Below are 25,838 nucleotides of genomic sequence, written 5' to 3' on the forward strand. Positions count from 1 at the left end.
CGAGATTCTTTAGACAGTGTCTCACATCACTGGCATGTAACAAATATTTATGTTTTAATTGTGGCTATAGTCAATACAGAAAATTATATCTGGTATTTTTTCACCTCTAGAGTAGAGACACAGTGAAAGCTTGATCATACTGAAAATTCTAATCAAATGTTATTGAACAAAATCATGATTTCAGGGTAAGCTCTTGTTTCAGGAAGTTTTGAGATTTTGCATCACTCGCTGAATTTGCATTGTGCTTCCTCATACCTCATTCTTGGCAGGCCTAATTATCTACTGCACATGCTGAATATAGTGTAATGCATGAACATATGTTCAGTGTTTCAGCCATGAAATGGACGAGGGATAGTTACACAACCATATGTAGCAGCTGAACTTTACCTTGGTCAGTCTGTTAAACAACCGTTAGCACCCTCAACCCAAACAGACAGTAAAACAAAGTCATCATTTCTGAGAAAAGTGTTAATGTACTAGACTAGACAAATGTGCATAAAGGAGTATAGCATAGAACTGTGCTGCTCATGCATGAACACCACAACAGTGACCGTTCTAGCTATCTACATTCTTGTTTCCAGGTAACTTAGTCTAGATTCTCAGGATGATATTGTTAAGTCACACTTATATTTTCCAGTGTCTGTTTCTCTCAGGGCTACTTGTCAATCTAGTATGAGAAACATGAGCACAGTGTGTTGTAATACCTGAAAGATTAATCAAACACTTAGAAGCCCACAAAAGCTTGTATGGGAATAGAAATATTCATGTATAATTGGGAAGAGACTATTCTTCCTTTGCTAGAGTGACCGAGTTCACTTCTGCCAAAGATTTTGATTGTATTTCAGTGATCATAGTATACTCAAGTAACAATGAAAAGATCTGTCAGATAAGGTTGCACAAGTGTCACTGTGGTGTTATACAGGAAGGAAACTGAGTGCTGCTGAATGTTGAATTCTATTCCTTGCATATTTACCTTATTCAAAAAAGACTTTAAGGGTAATATCCTGTTGCTCTTTTCTGTGTATTGTCTCAACGTCTATGTTTTTTGGTTCTTTCTACTCCTTTGTATAAAGGAGAAACGATAACTCCTTCCTCATGTGGAAGTTGGCACTGATGGCTTATCTAGCTGCATTGTTCAAATCATGGTTTTTCAGATTCAGGAAGATACTGAGAAGACTGTTTGGTTATTTGCCAAGTTCGGCTTCAGCACCGAGTGAGCTTACAAGGAGTCAAAACTATGAGCAAATATTTGATAGACTTCTCTCTTTTTCCCTTTTTGATGGAGAAATTTTAGTCCCATAAAATGAGTTAATTGTTAAACATTTATATTTTTTGACAAAGGAAAAATATTCACTATCATAGCAAAGTGTTATGAGTTAGTTTTAATATATTTTTAATGTAATTTTTCTGAATAGCCAAGTATCAAAGTTACCCTTTACCTTAGATATGGAAAAGTGAATACAAACTTACGATGAACACCTGATATACGTACAAGGTCATAAAATTACTGAATCCAACCTCTGAATTTTCCATTTTTTTCTCTTTTTTTGATGCATATACAGTTTGATCATTTCGAAAGTACTATTGGATTCAAACTGGCCAATCACAGAGCAGCAAAACGTCTCTGGAAGGTCTGCGTAGAGCACCACACATTCTTTCGGTGAGTATCGTCAAGAGAGGCTGTAAAATATCAAAGATCCTGCTATAAAAGGCTACATCCCTGGCCTCCTTCTATCCATGCTTCTTTTTCTTCTTCGTATGGCACAATGTGTCTGGTTGATACCGTTTGCTGACAATTGTGAAACCACCAATTTTCGCATACATGAAACTTCTGTGAATTTCATGAGGAACCAAAATCTGTGACTACAGGCGGCATCATTCGCCCATAATTTTTGTGTGGGTGGGTAGGTGGGTCGCTTCACCAGCTAATAACACCCTGCTCTTTGTGATGAATGAATGAAGTAGGTCTTTTGCATGAATAAGTCGTGACTATTAAACTCCACACAGTGAATCTCCATTTAATGTCATAAAATCCAAGGGAGTGTTTTGCCTTTCATGCTATCTGGGACGTTACTCAGTGCAAGCCCTTTGATCACAAGGCCTGCCTTTGGAGGGCTTATTGCTATGTGCCAAATCTGTGGAAAAGATTCTTCATACCACCTGTACATACACAATGTAACTAGACTTTGTCAGTGCAACTTTATATGAGGGTGCTAACCACTACAGAGTCTTCTTATTTCAAGGTAAAACATCCTAGTGATATGTTCCATGTCACTCTATCTCATATTCAGGCAAGGATTTTGGACCAGAATTTTCACTTGAAAGATATTTTGATTACCACCTATTAACTGAGCAAATGGTGTCCAATGGAATTATAGCATTGTGTGTGTCAGTGACAGGTGTTATTTTTCTATCAATTATTCAAATTAGAATGAAAAGAAGTGCATACTATCCCTCCCTGAGTTTCTTTCGTGTGATCAGTTTGAGTATGATATTTCATGTAAAGTTTTGTTAATATGCAAATAAACAGACATTGATATTCTCGTTTTCATTGAGCAAGTCTGTGGAAATCAGAAGAATGTTGGACCAACAGTTCTGTTTCAAAATCATTTTTGTTGATTACTCCGTGAGAAAAAAAATAGAAGAATTTAGTTTGAAATTGAGCATTCGTGGAGATGTTTTTTTAGAACAATTTTTAAATGAGAAAAGCTCATGAGCGCAATTATTGTCATCCTACTGAAACTCTTATCCTGAGATTGCTTTAAGATGCATACAATAATGAAGAGGGAAAATTTCAAGAATTGTGTTTATCTGTTGTAAACTGACTGAAAAGCAGCTGAAACTACAGTGCCGACCGCGGGAAACGTCACACTTTTCCGAGATCTGGACGAGGCCACTGACGCGTATCCCCGCGGGTACCCGCGGGTATACGCGTTCAGTGGACGAGTCCATCCGCCCGCACGGATAATCCATCCTCGGGAATTTGCGTCTCGATTGACGCGGGTTGGACGAGGGTGGACGAGGGTGGACGAGGGTATTCAAGGGCACATTCCCGTTAAGCTTTATTTTGACCGCTCAATCAAAATACATTTCATGGAGTTCCGACTTTGCCCATTTTCATCAAATTCCGATTTCAGGGGCTTCTTTTCGATTTAATCACACTCTGATGTCCACTGCCTTGATTGTTCGCTACTTTCTAAAGAAGTACACCTGCGGAAGTTGTGCACATGCGTTCATCACTCAAGTATCAATAATTATTAGAACATATCGACATCGGTTACGATCATCTCGCTATTCACGACTTTTAACGACCTGCGCCACCAAAATTTCATTGCTGAAAATTCGGTGGCCCAATCGGGCTACAAAAAAAGTCGGATGTTTGCCTTTACTTTTGAAAATGAACAGCGGTAACAGTCGGCTCCGTAAGCCCCAAAAATGAATGTCGCATGTTTACTTTTGATTTTAGAAATGAATCACGGTGACATTTGACTCCGTATGATACTGGAATAAATACCGAATGTTTGCTTTGGCGTTCGGAAGTGAATGATAATATTCAACTCCGTAAGACGATAAGATAAATGCCGGATGTTTGCTCTTACGTTCGAAAGTAAATAGCAATAACATTCAGCTCCGGAAGATGCTTGAGTAGGCTATATGTCGAATGATCCCTTTGACGTTCGGAAATGAATAACCAAAATATTCAACTCCGTACGATGATAAAATAAAAGACGGATATTTGCTTTTACTTTCGAAAATAAATAGCAATAACATTCGGCTTCGGAAAATGCTAACGTAAATGTCAGATGATTGCTTTTACGTTCGGAAGTGAATAGCAGTAATATTCTGCTCCATACGATGCTAAAATAACTGTTGGATGTTTGTTTTTAGATTTCGAAATAAATAAAAGTAACATTCAGGTGCGTTCGGTGGTAAAATTAATGTTCAATGATTGCTTTGATGTTCGGAAATGAATAACAATGACATTCAACTCCGTATATACGTTTATAAAATATACAATGTATATCTGATGTTTGCTTTTACGTTCGGAAGTAAATAGCAATAACATTCAACTCCCGAAGATGCTAAAGTAAATGTCGAATGATCCCTTTGACGTTCGGAAATAAATAACAAAAATATTCAACTTCTTACGATAATAAAATGAATGACGGATGATTGCCTGTACTTTCGAAAGTAAATAGCAATAGCATTCGGCTCCGGAAGATGACAAAATAGATGTCAGATGATTGCTTTTACGTTCGGAAGTGAATAGCAGTAATATTCTGCTCCATACGATGCTAAAATAACTGTCGGATGTTCGCTTTTAAATTTCGAAATGAATAACAGTAACATTCACCTGCGTTCGATGGTTCGGAAATGAACACAATAATATTCAACTCCGTGTATACGATGATAACATAAATGTCTGATGTTTGCCTTTATGTTCAAGAGTAAATGGCAATAACATTCAGCTCCGGAAGATGCTAAAATAAATGTCGAATGTTTGCTGTGACGTTCGGAAATTAATAACAAAAATATTCAACTCCGTATACTGAGTATACGATTTTGCGTTCGGAAGTGAATAGCAGTAATGTTCTGCTCCATACGATGCTAAAATAACTGGCGGATGTTCGCTTTTAAATTTCGAAATGAATAACAGTATACATTCAGCTGCGTTCGATGGTTCGGAAATGAACACAATAATATTCAACTCCGTGTATATGATAACATAAATGTCTGATGTTTGCTTTTATGTTCAAGAGTAAATAGCAATAACATTCAGCTCCGGAAGATGCTAAAATAAATAACGCATGTTTGTTGTGACGTTCGGAAATGAATAACCAAAATAACTCCGTATATACGATGATAAAATAAATGTCTGATATTCGGTTTTACGTTCGAAATATAACAATAACAATCAGCTCCCTTCGACTTTCGGAAATGAATGATAATAATATTCAACTCCGTACGATGTTTAAATAAATGTCGGATGCTTGCTTATAATTTATATTGCTATGTACTTTCGCAAATAAATAGCAATAACATTCGGCTCCGGAAGATGCCAAAATGATTAATGTCACATGATTGCTTTTACGTTTGGAAGTGAATAGCAGTTACATTCTGCTCCGTACTATGCTAAAATAAATGTCGGATATTTGCTACATGTGTATTACATTTCGAAATGAATAGTAACATTCGGCTGCGTTTGATGGTAAAAAACAAAACAAAAACAAAACAAAACAAAACACACACACACAAAAAAAAACTGTCTGATGTCTGCCTTGACGTTCAAAATTCGGCCCCATACGATATGATGAAATAATTGTCAGATGACTCATTTCACTTTCGCAAGTGGACAACAGTGACATTCGGCTCCGTACGATGATAAAATAGATGTCGGATGTTTGCTTTTATATTTGGAAATGACTAACTGTTAAATTCTGCTCCGTATACGACAGAGCTGCCAACCTTTCGAAGCACAAATTAGTACTCAGCAGCTCCAAAATTCGTGTTTTCCACCAGAATTCGTATTTTTTTTCAATCTCCCTCTTTTTGCTATGAGGCCTACAGGCTCTAAACATAACCTTATGACACATGCCGAAGCATCCAGCTGGTCACCAGCACGATAAAGATTCTAAACTACGCAATGTTCAGCGTTGATTGATTGCTTTCTCGCAATGTGTACAAGTGCAAGTTTGTACCTCCAAAATCTTTCTGGGCTGATTATGGAAGCTTCCATTTTCTAGCAGGTGACGGGGAATGCTTGATCTTCTCAAGAGAGCTTCTGTGTGAGCGGATGCAAAACTCTGTTCTGTGTTTCCAATTATGTACTATCAAAACATAATCATGCGTTGTTTTCAGGCTTTTTTCATTTTATTGGATTTTAAACATCAGTATTCTTCGAAGTATTCCAATTCCTTTTCCCCTGACTGGAATCGGAAAGTCTGCTATAACGATGATCGCAAAATGCCGCGCTGTGTGTGGAAGCGCCGATGTGGTGCAAACACGTGGCTTCATTTTCAAGTTCAAATGAACGCGCCATGTGCTCCTGCCTATAAGAGGTTACTGCAAGTTCGATGGATCGAATGCGCCATAGCTGAGCTGAGCTGAATGGCTTGTTTACGGTAAACATGCAATTTACGTTCGATATGAAGAAATCATTACGTCTTTCACGAGGGAAAAACACACAAAACAAACAAACAAACAAAATACACCCACGAACGAATGTTGATAGCCAAAATTTTGAAAAGTAATAAGCAGTTTTGATGCGCGTGAACTGAAATTAATTGTCCTTACACGTTGTATTTTGCTGTCTAACCAGGTGATGACTGCATCTCATTGGACCTTCTCGTAGTGAATTTGTCTGGGCATACGAGACCTTTCATGTATTTCTGTGATTGCATTTTTAATTGACTAATAATCAATCCTTTTGTTATTGTTCAGGGAACATTAGATATTCGATCAAGTACACTATAATCGACTCTTCGATGTTCCCTACTATGCGCCAAAAGAAAGGCTATAGACATAGAATCATGATATCTTTGGAATTATTCCTTTAATTCAACTAATGAGCTGGTTCTTCGATCGATATTTCCAGGATACTACACGCTGTTTATTCCAATGCGCGCATTCTTTCGTCTGGCACGCACCTGGGTGTGGCACCTGCTTTTGTGGAAATTTCCACAAGGGAGAGGGGTGGGGTGTCAAGTTTCTTCGAGCCGAAGAGACTGCATACACAATCTCTTCGCTTTTATTTATTGTCATTCGTGTTTTCGCCTTATTCTTTGCTGATATTGAACATTTAGATTTAACTTTACGAAAGTTGCTATAGCACATGGTTCGTTTTGTTGTGAGGTGTACGTAATTTCTTTTTTTTCATCATTCTTGAGAGGGGAAAGAAGAGTAAGGGGGAAAGAAGACTAGAGGGAAAGGGAAATAAAACAAACGTCACGTACGCTAAGCATTCACAGGAAGCCGTCTTTTGACACCAGTCACCAGCATAGTTATCATCACTATCAGACATCACTCAAGATCATTTTAGCCTTTTCCTATGATCAACATTAAGAAACACGCATAATCCCTCGAGATAAATACCTAGGAAACTCATAGTTACGTTCAGACGGCAGGCCCTAACCTCGAGGTTAGGAAACAAATACAAAGTATCAACACTTCCCAACAACACAAACATTTAGAAAAGACAACAAATAGCACATCGAAGCGGCTGGGATCAAACTCCGTCGCTTCGATTGCAGCGAAGCGGAGAAATCGCCGTTACGAAAATAACAGTGCGAGACACTAAGAGAATAACGTTTAAATACTTCAAAGTATAAAGGGAACAGATAAAGTGATATAAAATGTAAGAAATCGTACTAAACGAGGTGTGAGAAACGACGGAAATAAAACGAAGTTTAGTAGTAAGCTTAGGCCCTAGCAAAAGTTTTGCAGCACCGAAAGCTACGCGAAAATAAACACACATATAAAACTCGGTATTGCGACGAGATCCTATGGGATCAAGTCAATAAACGATACAAAACAAAGGAAATTGATTCATTTTGACGGGAAAATAGTTTGTTATAAGTATTCTGTTATATGAAATCTCCTTTAATAGGCCTAGAAATAATCGAGTTTCCACGATACTCTGGAAAGAAAGTTCGAACGCTTTTCACCTGCACATATACTGCAGAGGGCAGTGCACATCAGTCATCAATACACGAACAGAAACTCACCTCTACAACTTCCTCGCAGAAAATGATGCAATAGCGTTATAAAAAAAAACACACAACACTCTAAAAATCATTTCGTACTTGGGAGGCAAGGGACAAGAGGATGAAAAGAAGAGAAAAAGAAGCAGACATTGCACAACGGGACGCTTTCACCCCGCCTCATACGGTACTGTAGTGGCAGCTGGCTACAGTGTGTAGACACTCCCCAGCCGGCCGGCCACACATTGGGATACCACGGCGATCCATGTAAACATCCAGGGTCCGTAGGCGACAGGGATTCACGCGCGCGAAGTTCTGTTCGGTGTACACAGTACGCAAGCAGCGATATGCGTGTGCGCACATTTTTCTATTCAGCGCTTTCCACATACGGTGCGTACGCAATGCATCGATATCCCAGCTGAATACAGATAACATGGCACATGCGACGTGCGTTTGCGATATTTTTACCCATTATTTTTCCCCACTGTGAATTCGTACTTTCTAAGGACGTTTTCATATTGTCGTATTCCCTTCGATTTTTCGTATACGAATTTTTCGGAACGGTTGGCAGCTCTGGTACAATGCTAACATAAATAACAGATTATTGCTTTCACATTTGAAAATGATTAATGGTATACATAGGCTCAGTATGATGCTTAAATAAATAGAGGATGTTTGCTTCACATTCGGAAATCAATAAGGGTAACATTCAGCTCCATAAGATGCTAAAATGAATGTCGGTTGTTTGCTTTTATACAGTGTATTTGAAAATGATTAACGGTAATATTCGGCTCCGTAAGGTTCTAACATACTATAGTAAATGTTGGATGATTGCTTTTACAATCAGAAATGAATAGCGGTAACTTTCGGCTCTTTACAATGCTAAAACAAACAATCTGGAAATGCTCCCACTTTCTCATCCCAAAAGTAAGCTATGACCACCTATATAGGCATCAACTTTTATAATTATCTATAAGCCTATTTGCTAAATCTTAGAATTCAGAATAATGGTGATAAGATGATCTACTTTTGTATTCATTTATTTTAGACATGGGTACCTGTCACGTCAGTAATGCTTAATAATTGTTTTTAGTAGGACCGATTTAGTTTTTCCTATGTTTTTCTTGATTTTTTTGGCCACCAAAAAAAAAAAAAAATAGAAATCAATGATTTTGGTGGTCAAAAATAAAAATTAGTTTGGAGCCCTGCGATATCATTGGGCTCATCATTACTTAATCTTTCCCATGATACGCTAATATTTATATCATCAATCTGCCGACGTCATCCGACAATTCATGATTAAAACCTTTTTTTTTTTTTCATCGTCCGTAACCCAACTTTGAACACAGACAGGGTGTTCTTTCTCATTCTAGAGTAATGAAGGAGCGCACTTTCGGCTGTGATCTAAGTCCTATTATCGATGTCGCCGTTTAGTGATCTAAACTTCAGCTTTGCTGAACTGTTCAATGTCTTGAGCAGGAAGCGAAAACAATGGCTGGACTAAGGAACCTTCGTTTTTAAAAGGGGGAAATAGAAACAAAAAACAACACTGAAACCGAACAGGCCGGCCGAGCATTGTTTAGGTTAACCACGCGTGGTGATAATCGCGCCCATTGATCGCTCTGTCCAGCTGGCTTAACCCTATTCTAACTGGGAGGAGTTTTTACTGGGGTGACCCCCCCCCCCCCCCCCTTCAGATCTCGGCCACCGATAGCGCGATCGCTGCGAAATTTTTCCTGAAGATAGAGCTGGATGTCAACTACAAGATTACATGGTCATACAATAGAAAAATATTGCCTTTCTATTTTTAATAAATTGATGCAAAGTTGTGCATGAAATCATATTTTCACCTATAACTCCATAAAAAAGACTGAAGTATTGCTAAATTTTTGTGTCAAAATTCCTCAAGACATATAAACCAATTTTCATTTAAAAATAAAGCACAGTCAAAACCAATTTCTTTTGTTTTTTTTTGTTTTGTTAATTTCTTATGTATTTTATTGTTTTTTCGACCTTGTGTTTTCTGTTGTTTTTCAAAATTTGTTGCAGGCACTTTTTCAGGCTTATCTACACTATATAGAATTGATTAATTTCAATGGTTCAAAGATGAAATACTATAATTTATATCAATTTAACCCCAAAAACACAATTTACATTCAATTTGCACACGATATCATGAATTTGAGCTGTTTTCCGGTTGACATGCATTTGCATAACATTACGTAACTTCAGAACGGTGTACTCAGACGTCGCAAATTTGGTCTCAAAATATGCGGAAGACTTCAATGAAAAAAGTTGTGAAACGACGCGGCAAAATCTTTGCTCGTTGCAGAATCGTGACGCGAAACGTGGGGGGGGGGGGTCAATTTGACCCCCCCCCCCCCCCAGTTAGAATAGGGTTAAGAGTATGCATATTGACCAAAAATAGAGGGATGCTAATTTACTCTTACAAGCTATCGCTACTATTTAAGTTGAAAACTGGAACTTTCTGAAAGGTTAAAGATGATCGTAAAATCAGTTCTGGCTACAGGATTTTATAATAATTATAATAGCATACAACATGTACCAAGTTTTCATCGTTTACCTGTCTTATCACTCCAAAGCAGTTCAGCTTAACTGTTGGCTTATAGAAGTGATCATCAATCGGTAAGGATTAGTCAGATGAATTCATGAATTCTCTTTATGCATCACGGCTAATCGAACTATTCAACATCGTTGAAGTAACCATACTTTTTTATTTTCATAGTTCAAACTATTTCTTAACATTTATATGCAAAACGAAAGTACTCTACACGTTTTTCAAAATGCTCAGATGTAGTGAGTCAATTCCACAAAGATTGCATTACGGCAACCTTTACTGACCTAAACAAGTTTTCTATAGAGCTATCAGTTCTATTATAATGGCATTCTGATAACTTCGACTGCGTTTTGAAGTCGTACCGAGCACAGCATTCAAAACAACGGGTTCCTCAGGTCCTCTTTAGGTACTGGTATACTTGCTAAAAGCATTCTCTTTAGCTTCCATTGACAACAACATGGGAGGAGAATGGAAGCGATCAACTTTCTCGGTAAATGAGGCTTTTCGTATATAGCACGCATTGCGTGCCTCTTTCTTTTTTCTGTTTCTGTTGTTTCAAACTACACTGCAGCCGACACACAACACAAACACACCAAAGTTTACATTCAGGCAACCGTATTTTGGTATTGGTTAGAATCGAATTATATCTGTCTTGTGATTGGCTAATTATCTGTAGCAAAAGCAAAACAAAACAAAAACAAAAACAAACAAACACAAAAATGCTGAAAACTGCTTATCGAATATCAGTGGCGTGCCAAAGGAGTAAAATGGAGTCTATACTCTAAAGGGGCCTGAGCTTTTGATTCCAAAAGAATCTTCGTCAGAGGCAAAATGATAATCAGGCAGGGAAAGCAATCACATTATAAAGAAGTTCACACAACACGAACAGTCAGGGACAGGCTAGGGACACGGAACAAAGAAAACAAAAGGAGAGGATGGGAGGTCATGGGCAAGGAGGCCAACAGGTGAAGGGAGGGGGATTAATGCAGGAGGGTGGATAGACAAAAGGCATAGGAGGGTCAGTGATAATCCTGAGTGCCATGGGGGTGCATCCATTTAAGAATGAATTTTCTCACACACCCAAGCTGTCGCCATTTATGTGTGTGCGATGAAGCGTTAACGCCGTCGCTATAAAGCAGGACTGTTGCATCATGGGGGGGGGGGGGGGAACGGGTTGTGAGCTTCAACATAACCTGAACTTTAAGGGCGATTTTCTTTTTTTTTCTTCTTCTTTTATGACTTCTAGGGATGCGGAAAGGGGTTGTTTTATGTATTATTGTAAAGATAAAACTATACGATGTATGTAGAATTCAAGTATTTATATATACATGTGTAGACATGCCTAAAATTTCGTTTACTGCGACATACGCATTTCGACCGAGCGCATCACGACCTGTATGGACTACGCACATGTATTCTTTTATCTTGCGCTCTGCTTTTGTGGGAATTTCTTCAAGCATAGGTGTCAGGTTTTCCTACGTTACGTCTGCGGTCATTAATTCCATATTTGTTAGTTTGTCTGCTTTCTTATTCTGTGTTTATGCATTTTACTTGAACTTAAAGGTCTAGACATTTCGTTTGCTAAATGCACGCGAGTCACGTTGCATTGTATGATGTATTTTGTTTCGTTGACCATTCATGAGAAGCGTTTCTTTGAGCAAACTCTCTTTTCACACCAAAATCACTTATAGAAGGTAGTCATCCACATTGGTTATCAAAATAATAATTCCGTCATTTTCCTTTCGTTCAGAAACAGGAATCAAAATTCTCAACACGTCATCCACATTGGTTATCAAAACAATTCCGTCATTTTTCCTTTCGTTCAGAAACAAAAATCTGTTATTCTCAACACGTTATTACAAAAATTACATCTCACAGCAATAATAGGGCCTACTATATTATAGAACCAACTCATCGCAGCAAAATGACACATTACGGTTACGAGGACATACACAATGCTTGAACAAATTACTTTGCTTCAAAATGTAGAAACAGATGAAGTGACATATAACAAGAGAAAGGGCGCACCGAAAGAGGTACACTGTATCAAGATCAACTAAGATAAACTCTAACAAAAAAGAAGAAGAAGGAGGAAACTATTCCCCCCCCCCCCACACACACACGCACACACATACACACAAACGAGTAGATACACAAAGGTCATATGTTTACCTTTGGGAGCAGTGATTTAAAAGATGTTTTAGATATCACATGTGATGCATAATAGGTCCGTTGTGCAAAGCATCCTACATAATTTTTTGTAATAAAGCCTAGAATATAAGGAGATATCAGTATTTCTCTTATAGATTGTAAAGAACCTTCGGAATTAGGACCTTTGTTTCATTTTCGGATTAACGAACCTTCGGCATAACGAACCTTATTTCATTTTTTGATAAATGAACCTTTGGAATAACAAGTTACAAACCTCATATTTTCGGATTAACGGACCTTCGGAATAGCGAACTGTAACCGTTCACATAGTGTACTGTATTTTCGATCATACGGATTCAATTTTTTTTTCCAGCAGTTGTTTCTATCCCTATAACTCACATTTCAGAACTATGGGGGTTTTGTTTCATGTATACGTGGTGAATTAATACGCCTTTAATGCAAGAGCAAAAACATGGGAAAGTTTGAATGCTTTTCACGTGCACAGATTCTGATAGGTATTATCCCGTAACAGGGGCGGATCCAGGAATTCCGTAAAGTGGGGCGCGTTTACAAAATTAAAGGGGGGCGCACGCACCCCTCCCCCATTTTTTTTTTTTTTTTTTTTTACATTTCTTTTGTTTCAACAACAAAAAATAAAAATAAAGGGGGAGGGCGGGCGCCGGTTGCGGTCCTCCCTTGGTCCGCCCCTGCGTAACCAAGTAAGTTTGAGAGAGAAAAGTTTGAGCCAAAAACACAGCGTTGACAAGTACTACCACAAATTGCATAGTACACAGTACGAGAAAGTATACAGCACGAGATCTCTAGTTTGATTTTCATTTCGCTTCGAATAGTAGACGAGCAGTGACAATCCGTCAAAGTGCTAACTACAGCTAGGGCCTAGCGGCACAGTTTACAGGTCTACCTTCTGTTCACTGCATGGTACACATAAACAAGAACAAAAGCGTTTTCTTCTTTTGCATGTTAGCATGGGGACGATAGTGAATTAAGTTCACCAAGATTCAATGTTTGTAAACAAGAAAGCAGCGCGGAGCAAAGACCTCAGATCGTTGTTATAGCACACGTGCATCTATTGTGGTAACATTTTAATCAACGCACTAACACCATCTGAACATACTCAACGATCATGCCACACAATCACTGTGAAGGGGAAATGTTCAGCAACAACAAGAGCACGAGTATGTAGCCTACCATATACTGCACGCGCATTCATTCCGTGAGTGCCAAACACAAGCTAGAAACACACGCAATAAAGAAACATCGCAAGTTCGTGAACTGAGGGACCCTTTTTTTGTCTTATATCTTAACAAGATAAAGACGTGATTTCGGGTGCTGTTCGTTATTCCGAAGGTTCGTTATTCCGAAGGTTCGTTTATCCGAAACACATAAATTCCCTAAACCATAGAGGTTCGTTAATCCGAAAACGAAAAAAGGTTCGTTAATTCGAACATTTGCGGCGTTATTTCGAAGGTTCGTTAATCCAAAAATGACATAGGGTTCGTTGTCATTCCGAAGGTTCGTTAATCCGAAAATGAAATAGGGTTCGTTATCTCGAAGGTTCGTTGATCCGAAATGATATAGGATCCGAAATGATATAGGGTCCGTAACGAACCTTCGAAGTAAGTCGAGCTTTGTTTCATTTTCGGATTAACAAACCTTCGGAATAACGAACCTTATTTCATTTTCGGATTAACAAACCTTCGGACTAAAGAACCTTACTAACGAACCTTCGGAATAACGAGCTGTAACCGTGATTTCATATCCAATTTGTTTAATTGGACCTTTTAAAAGCTATGACTGTATCGAATCATTGAGAGCAATGAAATTTAACGGCCTTCTGTCCGCCGTATCAAAAGTGTGATGATAAAGGGGATGTGCGCATTGTCATTCGAAATACATGTAACTACATGTAACTCTACATTTAAGTAATTAGTCTGATTATTATATAGAAACTGATTTTGGGATTGATAGTCACTACTGACAGTTTTTATTCTCGTAAACGGCACCTGTCAATCTCACAGGCGTCAAGTCGAAGCACTCACACGTCATGAATTGACCATAACGTAAAAACGACAGAACTCTACACACAAGAGTTCTGTGATAAAAACACGCTGGGCACACAAGATGAGTATGTTGGAACCACATGGCGCACTCACTGCTGGCAGGGCAAGCACGTGCTTTGCTCATCGAACTGATCGTTTTTATAGCGATCATAATATCGCTGCACAGCAGAGATTCGTATTCCAATGCACAGTAGGCCTACTCTCTCTCTCTCTCTCTCTCTCTCTCTCTCTAAAAAAAAAAAAATGAAAACATTCACACTTGAAGGGGTGGATACATTTAAAACGGAGTCAATTTAGAGTGAATTTGGAGTGAATTTTGAGTGAAAATGTTCATTTTCACTCGGAGTGACCTCCGGGATCACTCGAAGATTTTGGAGTGCTATTGATGTAGCGCGATTCCGCTGCTTAAATGCATTCAGTTTTGCTCATAATCATTGATTTCATCCTTCTTTTTTTTTTCTTGGAAAGCAAGCACTCCTTAAAGAGGGAAAACCCGATTGGACAAATTGCGACGTAAACATGCATTGACATAGTTATGTGATACGTATAAACAATTTATCATGAAAGGAGAGAAGGGTACCTACAGTACATGTATCCAAGATAAACATTATGCATGCACGTGTAGTACCACTTCTCGGGGACTCGAGTGAAGTTAAACGCAGCTTTGTTGATTACATAATGCCACTCTGGTGGTTTCGCCATACCCTTCTCTCTCTCCTACGTTTTCTTTGTTTTCTCCCTCTCTTTGTCTTTTTCTTTTTTCCCTACAAATCGTGTACTTTAAGAATAGACAGACGGTGTTAAACTTCAACTCAAGTGGCTTCTTAAGATCTGCGCCTCTTTCATCCATCTTAGGGACCGTGACACTATTGTGAATGACACAATTAAAAGCATCACACAAGGACTTTCACGCCTCGTTAGACCTTTAAGACTCAGATCTTTTTCTTTCTTTTTATGTGTGTGTGTGTGTAGACGTGGACGCCATTGGGAAATATCAAGCTCGAGACAATATGTGGCCACTTACAATATAATGACCGACCGATGTTGAAGGTAGATTAAATCAGTAACTAAGTCAGAAATTGGGGAACCAGTAAATAAATAGGCAGCGATCGACACTTCGACGGTTTGCCAATCTAATGTGCAGCGATCGACGTCGAAAGTGTCAATCAAATACGTTATTTACGGTCGACGTCGAAGGTTGATAAAATCAGTAAGCAGCGATCGATGTCGAAGGTTGATAATCGGATGGGTGCTGTTCGTAATATTCCGAAGGTTCGTAATTCCGAAGGGTCGTTAAATTCGAAACACACAAATTCCCTAAACCTACAGGTTCGTTAATTCGAACGTTTGTGGCGTTATTCCGAAGGTTCGTTATTCTGAAGATTCATGAATCCGAAAATGAAATTAACGGAACAATATACCTTCTGAATAACGAATCTTCGGACTAGAGAGCCTTCGGAATAACGAACATCGGAATAATAGCTACCGATGTGTAAGGTTGATGAAATTATTAAATAGCGACCAATGTCCAAAGTTGATTAGGTCATACCGTCCGACGTTAGTGATCGAGAAAACTATAAAGTAGCGGCTGATGTCGAAGGTTGATAAAATAAGGACAATTAAATCAAATAGGTATAGCGTCCATAATGTCGAGATCAAATAAAATTGAGCAGCAACGAAGTGTCGAAGGTTTATGTAATCAACTTGGTATCGCAAGACGTCGAATGTTAAGCAAAATTATCTGATTTATCCGACATTTGTTTTAGCATTGTAAAGAGGCTAAAGTTACCGTTATTCATTTCTGATCGCAAAAGCAATCATCCAACATTTACTAGTATTTTGACACCTTACGGAGCCGAATGTTACAGTTAATCATTTTCAAATGTTAAAGCAAACAACCGACATTCATTTTAGCATCTTACGGAGCTGAATGTTATCCTTTTTCATTTCCAAACGTGAAAGCAAACATCCGCTATTTATTTTAGCATCTAACTGAGCCGATTGATACCGTTAATCATTTCCAAATGTAAAAGCAACAATCTGTTATTTATCTTAGCATCGTTCGGAGCAGAACATTACCGTTATTCATTTCCAAATTTAAAAGCAAACATCCGACAATCATTTTAGCATCGTACGGAGCCGAATGTTACTGTTTTTCATTATGAACGTCAAGGCAGACATCAGACATTTACTTTACCATCAAACGCAGCTGAATGTTACTGTTCGTCATTTCGAAATGTAATAGCAAATATCCGACATTTATTTTATTATATGGAGCAGACTGTTACTGCTATTCACCTCCAAACGTAAAAAGCAATCATCTGCCATTTTCTGGGCATCTTCCGGAGCCAAATGTTATTGCTATTTACTTTCGAAAGTAAAAGCAAACACCCGACATCTGTTTAATCATCATACGGAGTTGAATATTAGTGTTATTAATTTCCGAACATCAAAGGGATCATTCGACATTTATTTTAGCATCTTCCGGAGCTGAATGTTATTGTTATTTACTTTTGAACGTAAAAGCAAACATCCGGCATTTATTTTTATCATCGTACAGAGTTGAATATTATTGTTATTCATTTCCGAACGTCAAAGCAAAGATCCGACATTTATTTTAGCATCTTCCGGAGATGAATATTATTGCTATTTACTTCCGAAAGTAAAAGCAAACATCCGACATTTATTTAATCATCGTACGGAGTATTATTGTTATTCATTTCCAAACGTCAAAGGGATCATTGGACATTTGCTTTAGCATATTCGGGAGCTGAATGTTATGGTTATTATTTTACTTTCGAACGTAAAAGCAAACATCCGGCAAATTACTGATACTTTTCAAAAGATTTTCGCGGATCGATTTCAGCTAATTTCCTTCATGTAGCCGATGGTTGACGGGAGAGTTTGATTTTCATATCATTAATTCCGCGCTGGAGCGCTCGGGCAAATGCGGGTGTTTAGACGAGCGTGAAAGTGCGGGCGACTTCCCTCGTCTGTAAGCGTCCAAACGCCCGCGTATTACCTAGTACGCCCGGACGAAAGGGCTTCCCGCATTTGCCCTAGGGGTTTTCGTGACGTTTCCCGCGGTCGGCACTGTAAGACTAGGGACATGGTGGACCAAGACTAGATAGGTGGTATGGCATTGCTCCCCAGTGTAGGCTTCTGCTGTTAGTCTTATCAAACAGCCTACTTGCAAGCATTTTCTCCCCCCCCCCCCCCCCCACACCCCAATCTCATGTGTGCCATCTCTTCTCCCAGCCTTGTGCATGCTGAGGTCCCCAAGAAGCGCCCCATCTTCTGGCTTGGGTCCAAGTACCGCTACAGTGGACGTACCCAGTTCCAGACCAGGCAGGCCAGTGCTCAGATTGACAGGGATAGTCCTGCGGTGGAGAGAGGCCGAAGTACCCGCAAGACTCGCAGTCTGGATGGTGGTAAACATCTAGCTAGCCCTCTTAGAGAGAGAGAAAACAAAAAATTGAAACAGAACAAGTTATGAAAAGTGTATATGTACATGTGTACGTTACTCTTTTTTATAAAAATGATATCTAATATCGTAGAATCTTTCTGTTTTGTCCATGATCTTAAAGTGGAATATTTTTGTTTCTCTTAATATCTCAGTGTTGCTGCACAGTTTGGTGATATACTGAGAAATTTTTAAGCTCAACCTTCCTACCTCATTTAGTGTTAAAGGAAATCATGGGTATGTTTTACACCGTGCCTGTGTCATTGATTAATCCTGGCTCTCTTGACTAAATTTACATTTTCATTTTAATTCTCACATACACTGATTCCATGATGTCTATGAAAGCTTCACACTGTAGTGGCTTTCTCCCAGCTGGCTGGTAGTGATGGTCCTCGTTACTGAAGGAAAGAATAAACGATATACCGTAAGGCACTCTTGGTTGTATGGCACACAGTTCTTGAGCTATGTGGTGTTCATGTGTCTTCAAACATGCATGCAAATCAAGAGTATTCACATTTAGAAATTATGGTGTTCGTGAATGCCCAAATTACATACTCAGGAATATATCTATGGTGAGTCTGCCAAGAAGTTATGTGCTTTCGTGAAACTTTTTGACAGACATACTTAAAGGAAAGAAAAAAATATGGAGTAGATTGCTAATTTTCTTTTTTTTTATGCCACATCTACTGAGACCAACACAACATTTTTACCCATTTATTTGTCATGTTCTTCTTGTCAAGGTTACGGCTCCAGCCCTCGTGATGCTGATAGGGAAGATGAGGTCATTACGCCGGACAAGGCGCGGACACTCGAATCACGCCCTCACAGCGGCTACGAGGCCCATGTCCCTTATGTCGACAATGAGGAAGAGAAGAAGGTAATTACAGAAATAAGTATTAAAGTCACAGCATATCAAAGCTCAAGTTGAATCAGATTTAAGTAGTCGGTTTTTATGCCATGTGCCACGGAGGTGCCAGAAGCATTTTTTTTGTGTTTCCCATATCACAAGAAATTGATTTTCATTGTACATAATTCTTTACTCCCATTACACTCTTTAATTTCCTCACTCCTAAAGTTCTTATGTATAGTACTAATAGAGGAGTAAAAGGGAACACACTTTTTAGATTGTGATCTGTGGCCAGACTCTATTCTGCACATTTTGCACACAAACTCCAACTACTGTAAAACCAGAAATTTTTGCTCACATGAAACTTGTGTGAATTTCATGTAGAGCCGAGATTTGCGGAAGTAAAGTATGTGCAAAAGTTTTTGTCTTCACAATGCATTGAATGCCAGTACAGTGCTGTACATCGTACAAGCTGAATTTTTTCGTGGTTGGCAATTTTTGTACATTTCATGCTGCAAAAATGACTGTCGGCTCCAATTTGCAAAAGTTTCATGCCGTGAAGATTTCTGGTTTGACAGTACCTTCCCTTGGGCAAGTTCTTGTAAGTTCACATTCTTCCGCAGCATCAAAGGTTTCATGTGTGCTATTCAGGCAGCTCTCTGAAATTTTTGGGAGAATCCTTCAGTTTTATGGAATGTCAAACAAAACTAATATTCAGCAGCCATTACCCTTGGAATTTACCTGTTAAGGACAAGTCCAGAGTATACTCTGGCAAGGGTCTATGGGAAATGTGGGTTGTAGCAAAATCAGCCCGTCCTCAATGGGTTAAGGGGGTGCACTAAAGTCAATTAAAAAAATATGTATTGTTGAGATTTATGGTAGTGGGGTGATTATACACATGTATACAGTCATTAACCCAAAGCCTTCATAGATAAAAATGGAACCCACAAAATAGTGAAGATAGTATTGTTATGCTCCCTATGATAGTGTAATGGCTGTACCTGTGGATATATTTTGCGAAGTAGTGTAGACATTTTTGCATTATCTACAAATTGCAGCTGTTTCATGATATATAAATTTTATATTTGCCAACACAGTTTCTGCCTACTTAAATAGGTCAATATCTATGCTATGGTCCTATCCTATGAATGCAATGTCTGCTTACTTCCCTATTTCATTACTTCTGTTCTGGGCATTTTGTTTTTCCTCAGTGACAAGTGATTTCTTTCCTGTGAAAGTTAAAGCAGTTCCTTTTTTCTAATTAATCATTTTGTTTTTAAGTGCTTCAAGATTACAAGCTGTGTCTTTAATACCCATGCTGTGATTGGCAGTGCATCGTATGTGGATTTGTACTATGGCTTTGCTGTTGATAAGTTATGATTGGGTCCAGATTTATTAACATGCTTACTGAGGCAACATTGTTCTGGCATTCTGTAGGTTTTGCTTCCATTTGTAATAGAAGAAGAGATTGACTACATCTTAGAATGTCTTTTATGCCTGCATTACTGATAGTTTTTATGATAAGATGAAAGACAGACAGAATGTCTACTGTGAATAAAGAATTTATGCTGTTTAGTCACCACATCTTGGCAGTTGAAGTTGATGTAAGATGTTGTTACAACGCATGAAGCAATGTCATGTGCAGTGTCTCAGTGTGTAGAGTCCCAGTATGGACATTTTTTTCCTGTCTAGTCTGTTGTTAGCTGCAGATGTATGAATATGTGACCTCAACCTTCAGTCATTATCTGGGATTGGCAGATCATAACAGTAGGCAGCTGCTTTGAGCATTGTTTGGAGAACCAAAGAAATTCAAGCTTAACCCTGTCAGTGTCAGGGACTATGGACAGTGTGTACAACACTACTGGTTTTCTGAGCCAATCGGCACTCAAAGCACACAAAGGATTAGGAACATGATGACATTTGTAGGCATTAATAATAATGATAATAATAATTCACAACATTTATATAGCACATTATCACATAAAATGTCTCTAAGCGCTAAAGCGCATTTGACAATTTTCTGACTTGTTGGAAGGTTACTATGTTTGAAGGCTACTATTTCACAATGGAATGGCATGATATCCAGTGGCTCGTTGCATAAAACTTACCGTTGAATTTCAATGGTAACTACCGTCAAAATTAGGCGTCACAGCCAATCAGCATCAAGGATTATAAAATTTACCACTAATTTGAAGACTTACCGCTAGAAAGGAGCGGTAAGTCCAGCGGTAAGGGTTTTATGCAACAAGGCACAGATCTTTATCAGTAAACTTTGATACTTGTTAGCTTGAAATGCTATGACAGAAGCATTGCAACAGAAGTAATTACTGATGTACAAAATTTTGGAAAAGGCTGATTTGCTGTCTCTGCGGTAGTTGCAATGGTAACCGTGGTAATGAATTATACCAGATGTACACACAGCAGGATGGGATGATTTTACTCTTTAGTGTGTTATTCCAAAGGAGAACTATTAGGGTGGTTTTGTGTGAAATTTGGTGTTTGAAGGAGTAGAACAGTACTGGACAAGTAGTCTAAAAGGTCTTACAGGAAGTTAATGGAATATGGTGTCCCTTTGGGACTTTGCATTGAAATAGCTGTAATGGGCCAGTAATTGCAGCTGTAAGGGTGTACCTTGATAAACTTGATTAGAATAAAGCAAATTTGGTCATCTGTGTGCTTTGAGGTAACATGTTTGTACACTGTGCAGCATTCATAGGACCATGTCAGCTTGGCTTGATGGTACCCACAGCATGCTGTGTTTGCATTGTAAATATTTGAAATATTATATTAAAGCATTTGAATAGAGAGCTTCATATTAGTTGGAAGCATTTTAGTAGAGAGCTTGGTAGCTTGATGCTATTATATCACTAGAGGAGAGTGAGGTGTGACAATCAGAAAAAAAAAAAATTAGTTTATTTTTCTTTCCATTTGTACCAAATTCCCTTTAACATCCTCCTTGCTCTTGAATGTAGCAAAAGAAACAAATCCTGTTCTAAATCCTTGCTATTTGTGACAAAGATTCAAAGATGCGAGTACTCTATATAAACTACTATGAACTCCCCCAATTTACCCACCTACCATTTTAGATATCAAATGAACGGTGGTAATAAAGTGATGTTAAAAGGGTAATATTTTGCTTGGACTTTCTGCTTTGACCTTACCAGGAATGATAAGACCAGATCTCTCAAATTTTAGAAGCTTTGTCTTACAAGATTATATGTCACTTCTATTTCACATTCGAGATATGAAAACAAGTGTATTCATCTTGCATCAGCTATTCAACTCTTTCAGGTTACAAGATGATGCACTAATTACCTCACCACTTTCTTTGACTATTGTCCATTGTCACGCCTTTCTCTAATATCAGCCTGAAAACTTCCCTGTCCATAGAAGGAGCATATATTTATTCTCTATATATTTTTTTCCTTTCTGTGTCTTTCCACACGTATCCCATCAATTGATTCTCTCCACCCTTCTCCTTTGGTCTCATCCTATTATCATTGATTAAAATTTCCCTCCTCAACAACTCACACCTACTTCACCTTCTTACTGCATTTCACTCACGGAAGAAATCACAGCGTGTTGATTCGGAAGACGGAAGCCGGGATGCGGTATGTCATGAGAGACTGGGTTTTCTCTCGACACAAAACAAAAAAACTTTACAGAACAAGGGGCCCATTTCTTTGACACATGATGGGTCACCGTAGAATTCAGTGTGCCTTAAATTGGGTGGCTGTGTTGGAAAAAAATGCCAGAGAGAGAGAAAAAAAGTACACACAGATATTCATTATTGACATTTTTGCGTGTGTGTTACATGCTTTTGTATTAGGCACTTAGCGCAGAGGTCTTGAAACTAGTTCCTTGCTTTTCAGTCGCTGGTGTGTTTTACCTGTAGACTGCATCTGTCAGAATTACCATTACTGTTTTACTGCTACTCTGTCCAAATTGTCCATCTTGAAGTAGGATTCGCGTTGCGATAGATTGAGGCAGAGGTAAAGTAAAGGATATGGAGAGATGATGCCAAATTGACTAACACAACAAATTTTACCAGCAGATACAGTATGCAGCAAAGTCATTTCCTTGATAGTTTTTTTCTTCTTGTTTTTCTGAGCAAAAGGATAAGTTGAGATCCCAAAGAAATGGGCCCCAGTAACCATGGCAACAGTCTGTTTGTTTCTATCATGTGGATGCATGGTCCATCAGCTACACACTCTCATGCAAGGAATTTTTACGACTGTTATCAATTTGACATCACAGATCATATGTGGTATTCATCTATAATTTTGTATTGTGTGTGTGTGTGTGTGTGTGTGTGCGTGTCTGTGAGTGTGTATGTTTGTGTGCGTGTTCTACCCCGTTCATGACTCCAGCACATAAGGAGAGTTTTTCTTCCCTCGTCGCAATTACTTTTCCCCATCTTGTAGCATGGACATTTGACACATAATAAAAGCTTTTGGCATGGTTTGATAATACATCAGTTAGGAGTCTTTTTTTTTTTCCCCCATTTTATTATTCGAGTGGCATGTAAATGGTTGAGGGTTTTTATCCCTTTCTGTTTTTGTTTTTTAAGAAGTTGGTAAGATTTGCATTGTGAGCATGACCATTAAAAACCAATCTTCCTTCATGAGCGACAGTGTAACTCCAAACTTTTGTTACTTGTTTTCCGTAGGACAATGCGTTGTAGCTGACAGTAGTGTTACTGCCTAGTTATGATAATGTACGCTTGCAAAAGAACCATTACTTTCCAGATGGCATGCATTCTGTGCTATTGACTCAATACGTTTTGATTCTGCAGAGGTACATGTAATTTATAGCTAATCAGGTTTGGTAACTAGCCCTGATATAGAACTAAGAAAGCTGCATATGTATCGAAATTCAAATTTAATCAAATGACCCTCAAACTTTGCTTGTTTCTCCCAGAGACTAAGTGTCTTCATTCCCAATGCAAAATGGTTTGAAATTGTTCTTAATCTGAAAATTCCAGCGGGAGGATTGTTAGTGCATTATCCGCATCATGCTTTCAAGGTTTGAAATGTTAGAATCTTTCAGGTCATATTCATGAAGGAAGAAATGAAACAGATTTGTTCTGAAGTTCATGTCTTTTTAAGTTTTGCTAAACCAAGCTGTATTTCTCTATTTTTTTGTTTGAGTTTGCATATTACTTTCTTTTTGAGTTTGTCAAAAGCCATAGAAATTTTTGAGCTTCTACGGAAGTCTGCAAAGTGTATGTCGCTGTCTACATTGGTCTTGTAATTTTGATTTGTGCCAACTTTTGGAAAGTAAAAGGTCCTTACCTGATGACCGAAGGTCAGATTATTAGGAAGAAATATCTTTGATAATCTTCGATAACAGAGTCTGTAAGTGTTATAAATGTATTAAGGAGAACATGTTTGATGATTTTTAAAGAACAGGTAAGGCTTGATACATTTTAAATATTTGATATAAAAATTTGATAGAATGATTTTGTTCTGAAGAGAGTATGCCTGAGGATTTTATGATTCTGTAATTAAATATCAAAACATGTTCTTATGTAGCCATTGTGAAGGCGAGACTGGGTTGTTATAATTTACGATGAATGCAAGTACCAGAATGCTATAACTGCTATAATAATCAACTACCAAGAAAAACATACCCAGCTTTTAGATTTTGAAATATCTGTCCAAATCTGCCTATAATCTGTCCAAAAGGGCTTTGGAATTTTTATTGTTTCGCAAGTGTCGATTTGTCCAAGTAAGTGGCAGTAGAAAAGAATTAAGTCTTCATTTTGTGTAATACCAACTGGTATGAACTTGAATGCTTTCATAGCCTGGATTTCTTCACTCAAAGTGCCTGAGTGCTGTATTTTTCTCTGAACCATTCTCATGGTCATTGTCTGTTCCATATGATGACTTGTCACACTACATTGGGACATTTCCTCTTAGTGGACCTCATGACTCTACACTAAAAGATTAATTATGTAACAGAAGTCAGGCTAGAAAGTTATGCAAATGTATTTGTTCCTCCTCAACAGTGAGATCGGATCTATCCAAATGCTCCAGAGATTTTAAAACTGCTGTAATTCTTGTGATGATAACCTAATCTTGAATTGATATATCTTCTTCTTGTCTCTACTTTTCTCTGCCACCCCATCATCAATCCTGACTCTGCCATGATTACGCATATCATTAAATGAACTGTGGGTAATCACATGACACACAAACACACGCACACACAATTCTTGTGCACACTCACACGCTGGCATACATCCGTACGATTGCAATGTGTGATTGCGATAACGACGTTGGCTTCGGGCAGGAGTTGGATTTGACATCGGACGAGGGGGATTACGACGGCGACACCCAACATGTGCGCGAGCTCAAGCTATCCTATTTCTCGGTCTGTTGAAAATTAACTTGCATCGTTCGCAAGGCTAACACTACCACTCTATCTCTTTTCTGACTTTCTGGTCTCCCTCATCCTATTATCTTGTCACCCTTTCTCCTTCCTTGCCTTACTTGACCTTTGACCCTTACTCCTCTCTTTTTCTTTTCATCCTCATTATGGTCCGTTTCCCTTCTCCTACCAGTATGAAATCCATCCTTTTTTAGATATCGTGTAGTGCTTGTGCAGTGTGACTCTGTAAATGTTGTGGAAATCGATATGTTATGTACCAAATCCCAGAATGTTATTCCCAGAAATAACCACAAACCTCAACCTCCTGTCCAGCAAAAAGCAGAATGCATCACGAGCATTGATATTATCACTGTCTAGAGTAAGTTAAACCAACATAAGTGTTTGAATTCACCGTGGAATGCTCCCTATGGTGTAAGTTGATTATGCACATTTGATGGTGATGGTACAAATCCTAGAAATCTATATTAGCTTGCGTTTTATTTTCTTGGACAATATCTGTGGAGCAGAAAGGTGAAACAAGATATTTTATTTATTGTATGGCTTGTCATATATGATTGGTTGAAATTGTCCAACAAAGGAACAAGTTTGGAGTCTTTTTTAAGCGTTTTTATGTCAGTGTAGATAA

At 38.4% G+C, this 25,838-nt stretch overlaps 1 protein-coding gene across 1 annotated transcript in view; it reads left to right on the forward strand.

The window, feature by feature from the left end:
* The window catches only part of LOC140234506 (band 4.1-like protein 3), a 106,166-nt gene that overhangs the window by 51,033 nt on the left and 29,295 nt on the right, over positions 1-25,838 (forward strand). The window contains exons 10-12 of the mRNA XM_072314547.1: positions 1,563-1,660; positions 17,769-17,941; positions 18,714-18,850. Of these exons, the coding sequence (XP_072170648.1) occupies positions 1,563-1,660; positions 17,769-17,941; positions 18,714-18,850 (408 nt within the window). The remainder of the gene's footprint in view (positions 1-1,562; positions 1,661-17,768; positions 17,942-18,713; positions 18,851-25,838) is intronic.

The sequence above is a fragment of the Diadema setosum genome, chromosome 10, assembly GCF_964275005.1.
Source record: "Diadema setosum chromosome 10, eeDiaSeto1, whole genome shotgun sequence".
NCBI lineage: Eukaryota > Metazoa > Echinodermata > Echinoidea > Diadematoida > Diadematidae > Diadema > Diadema setosum.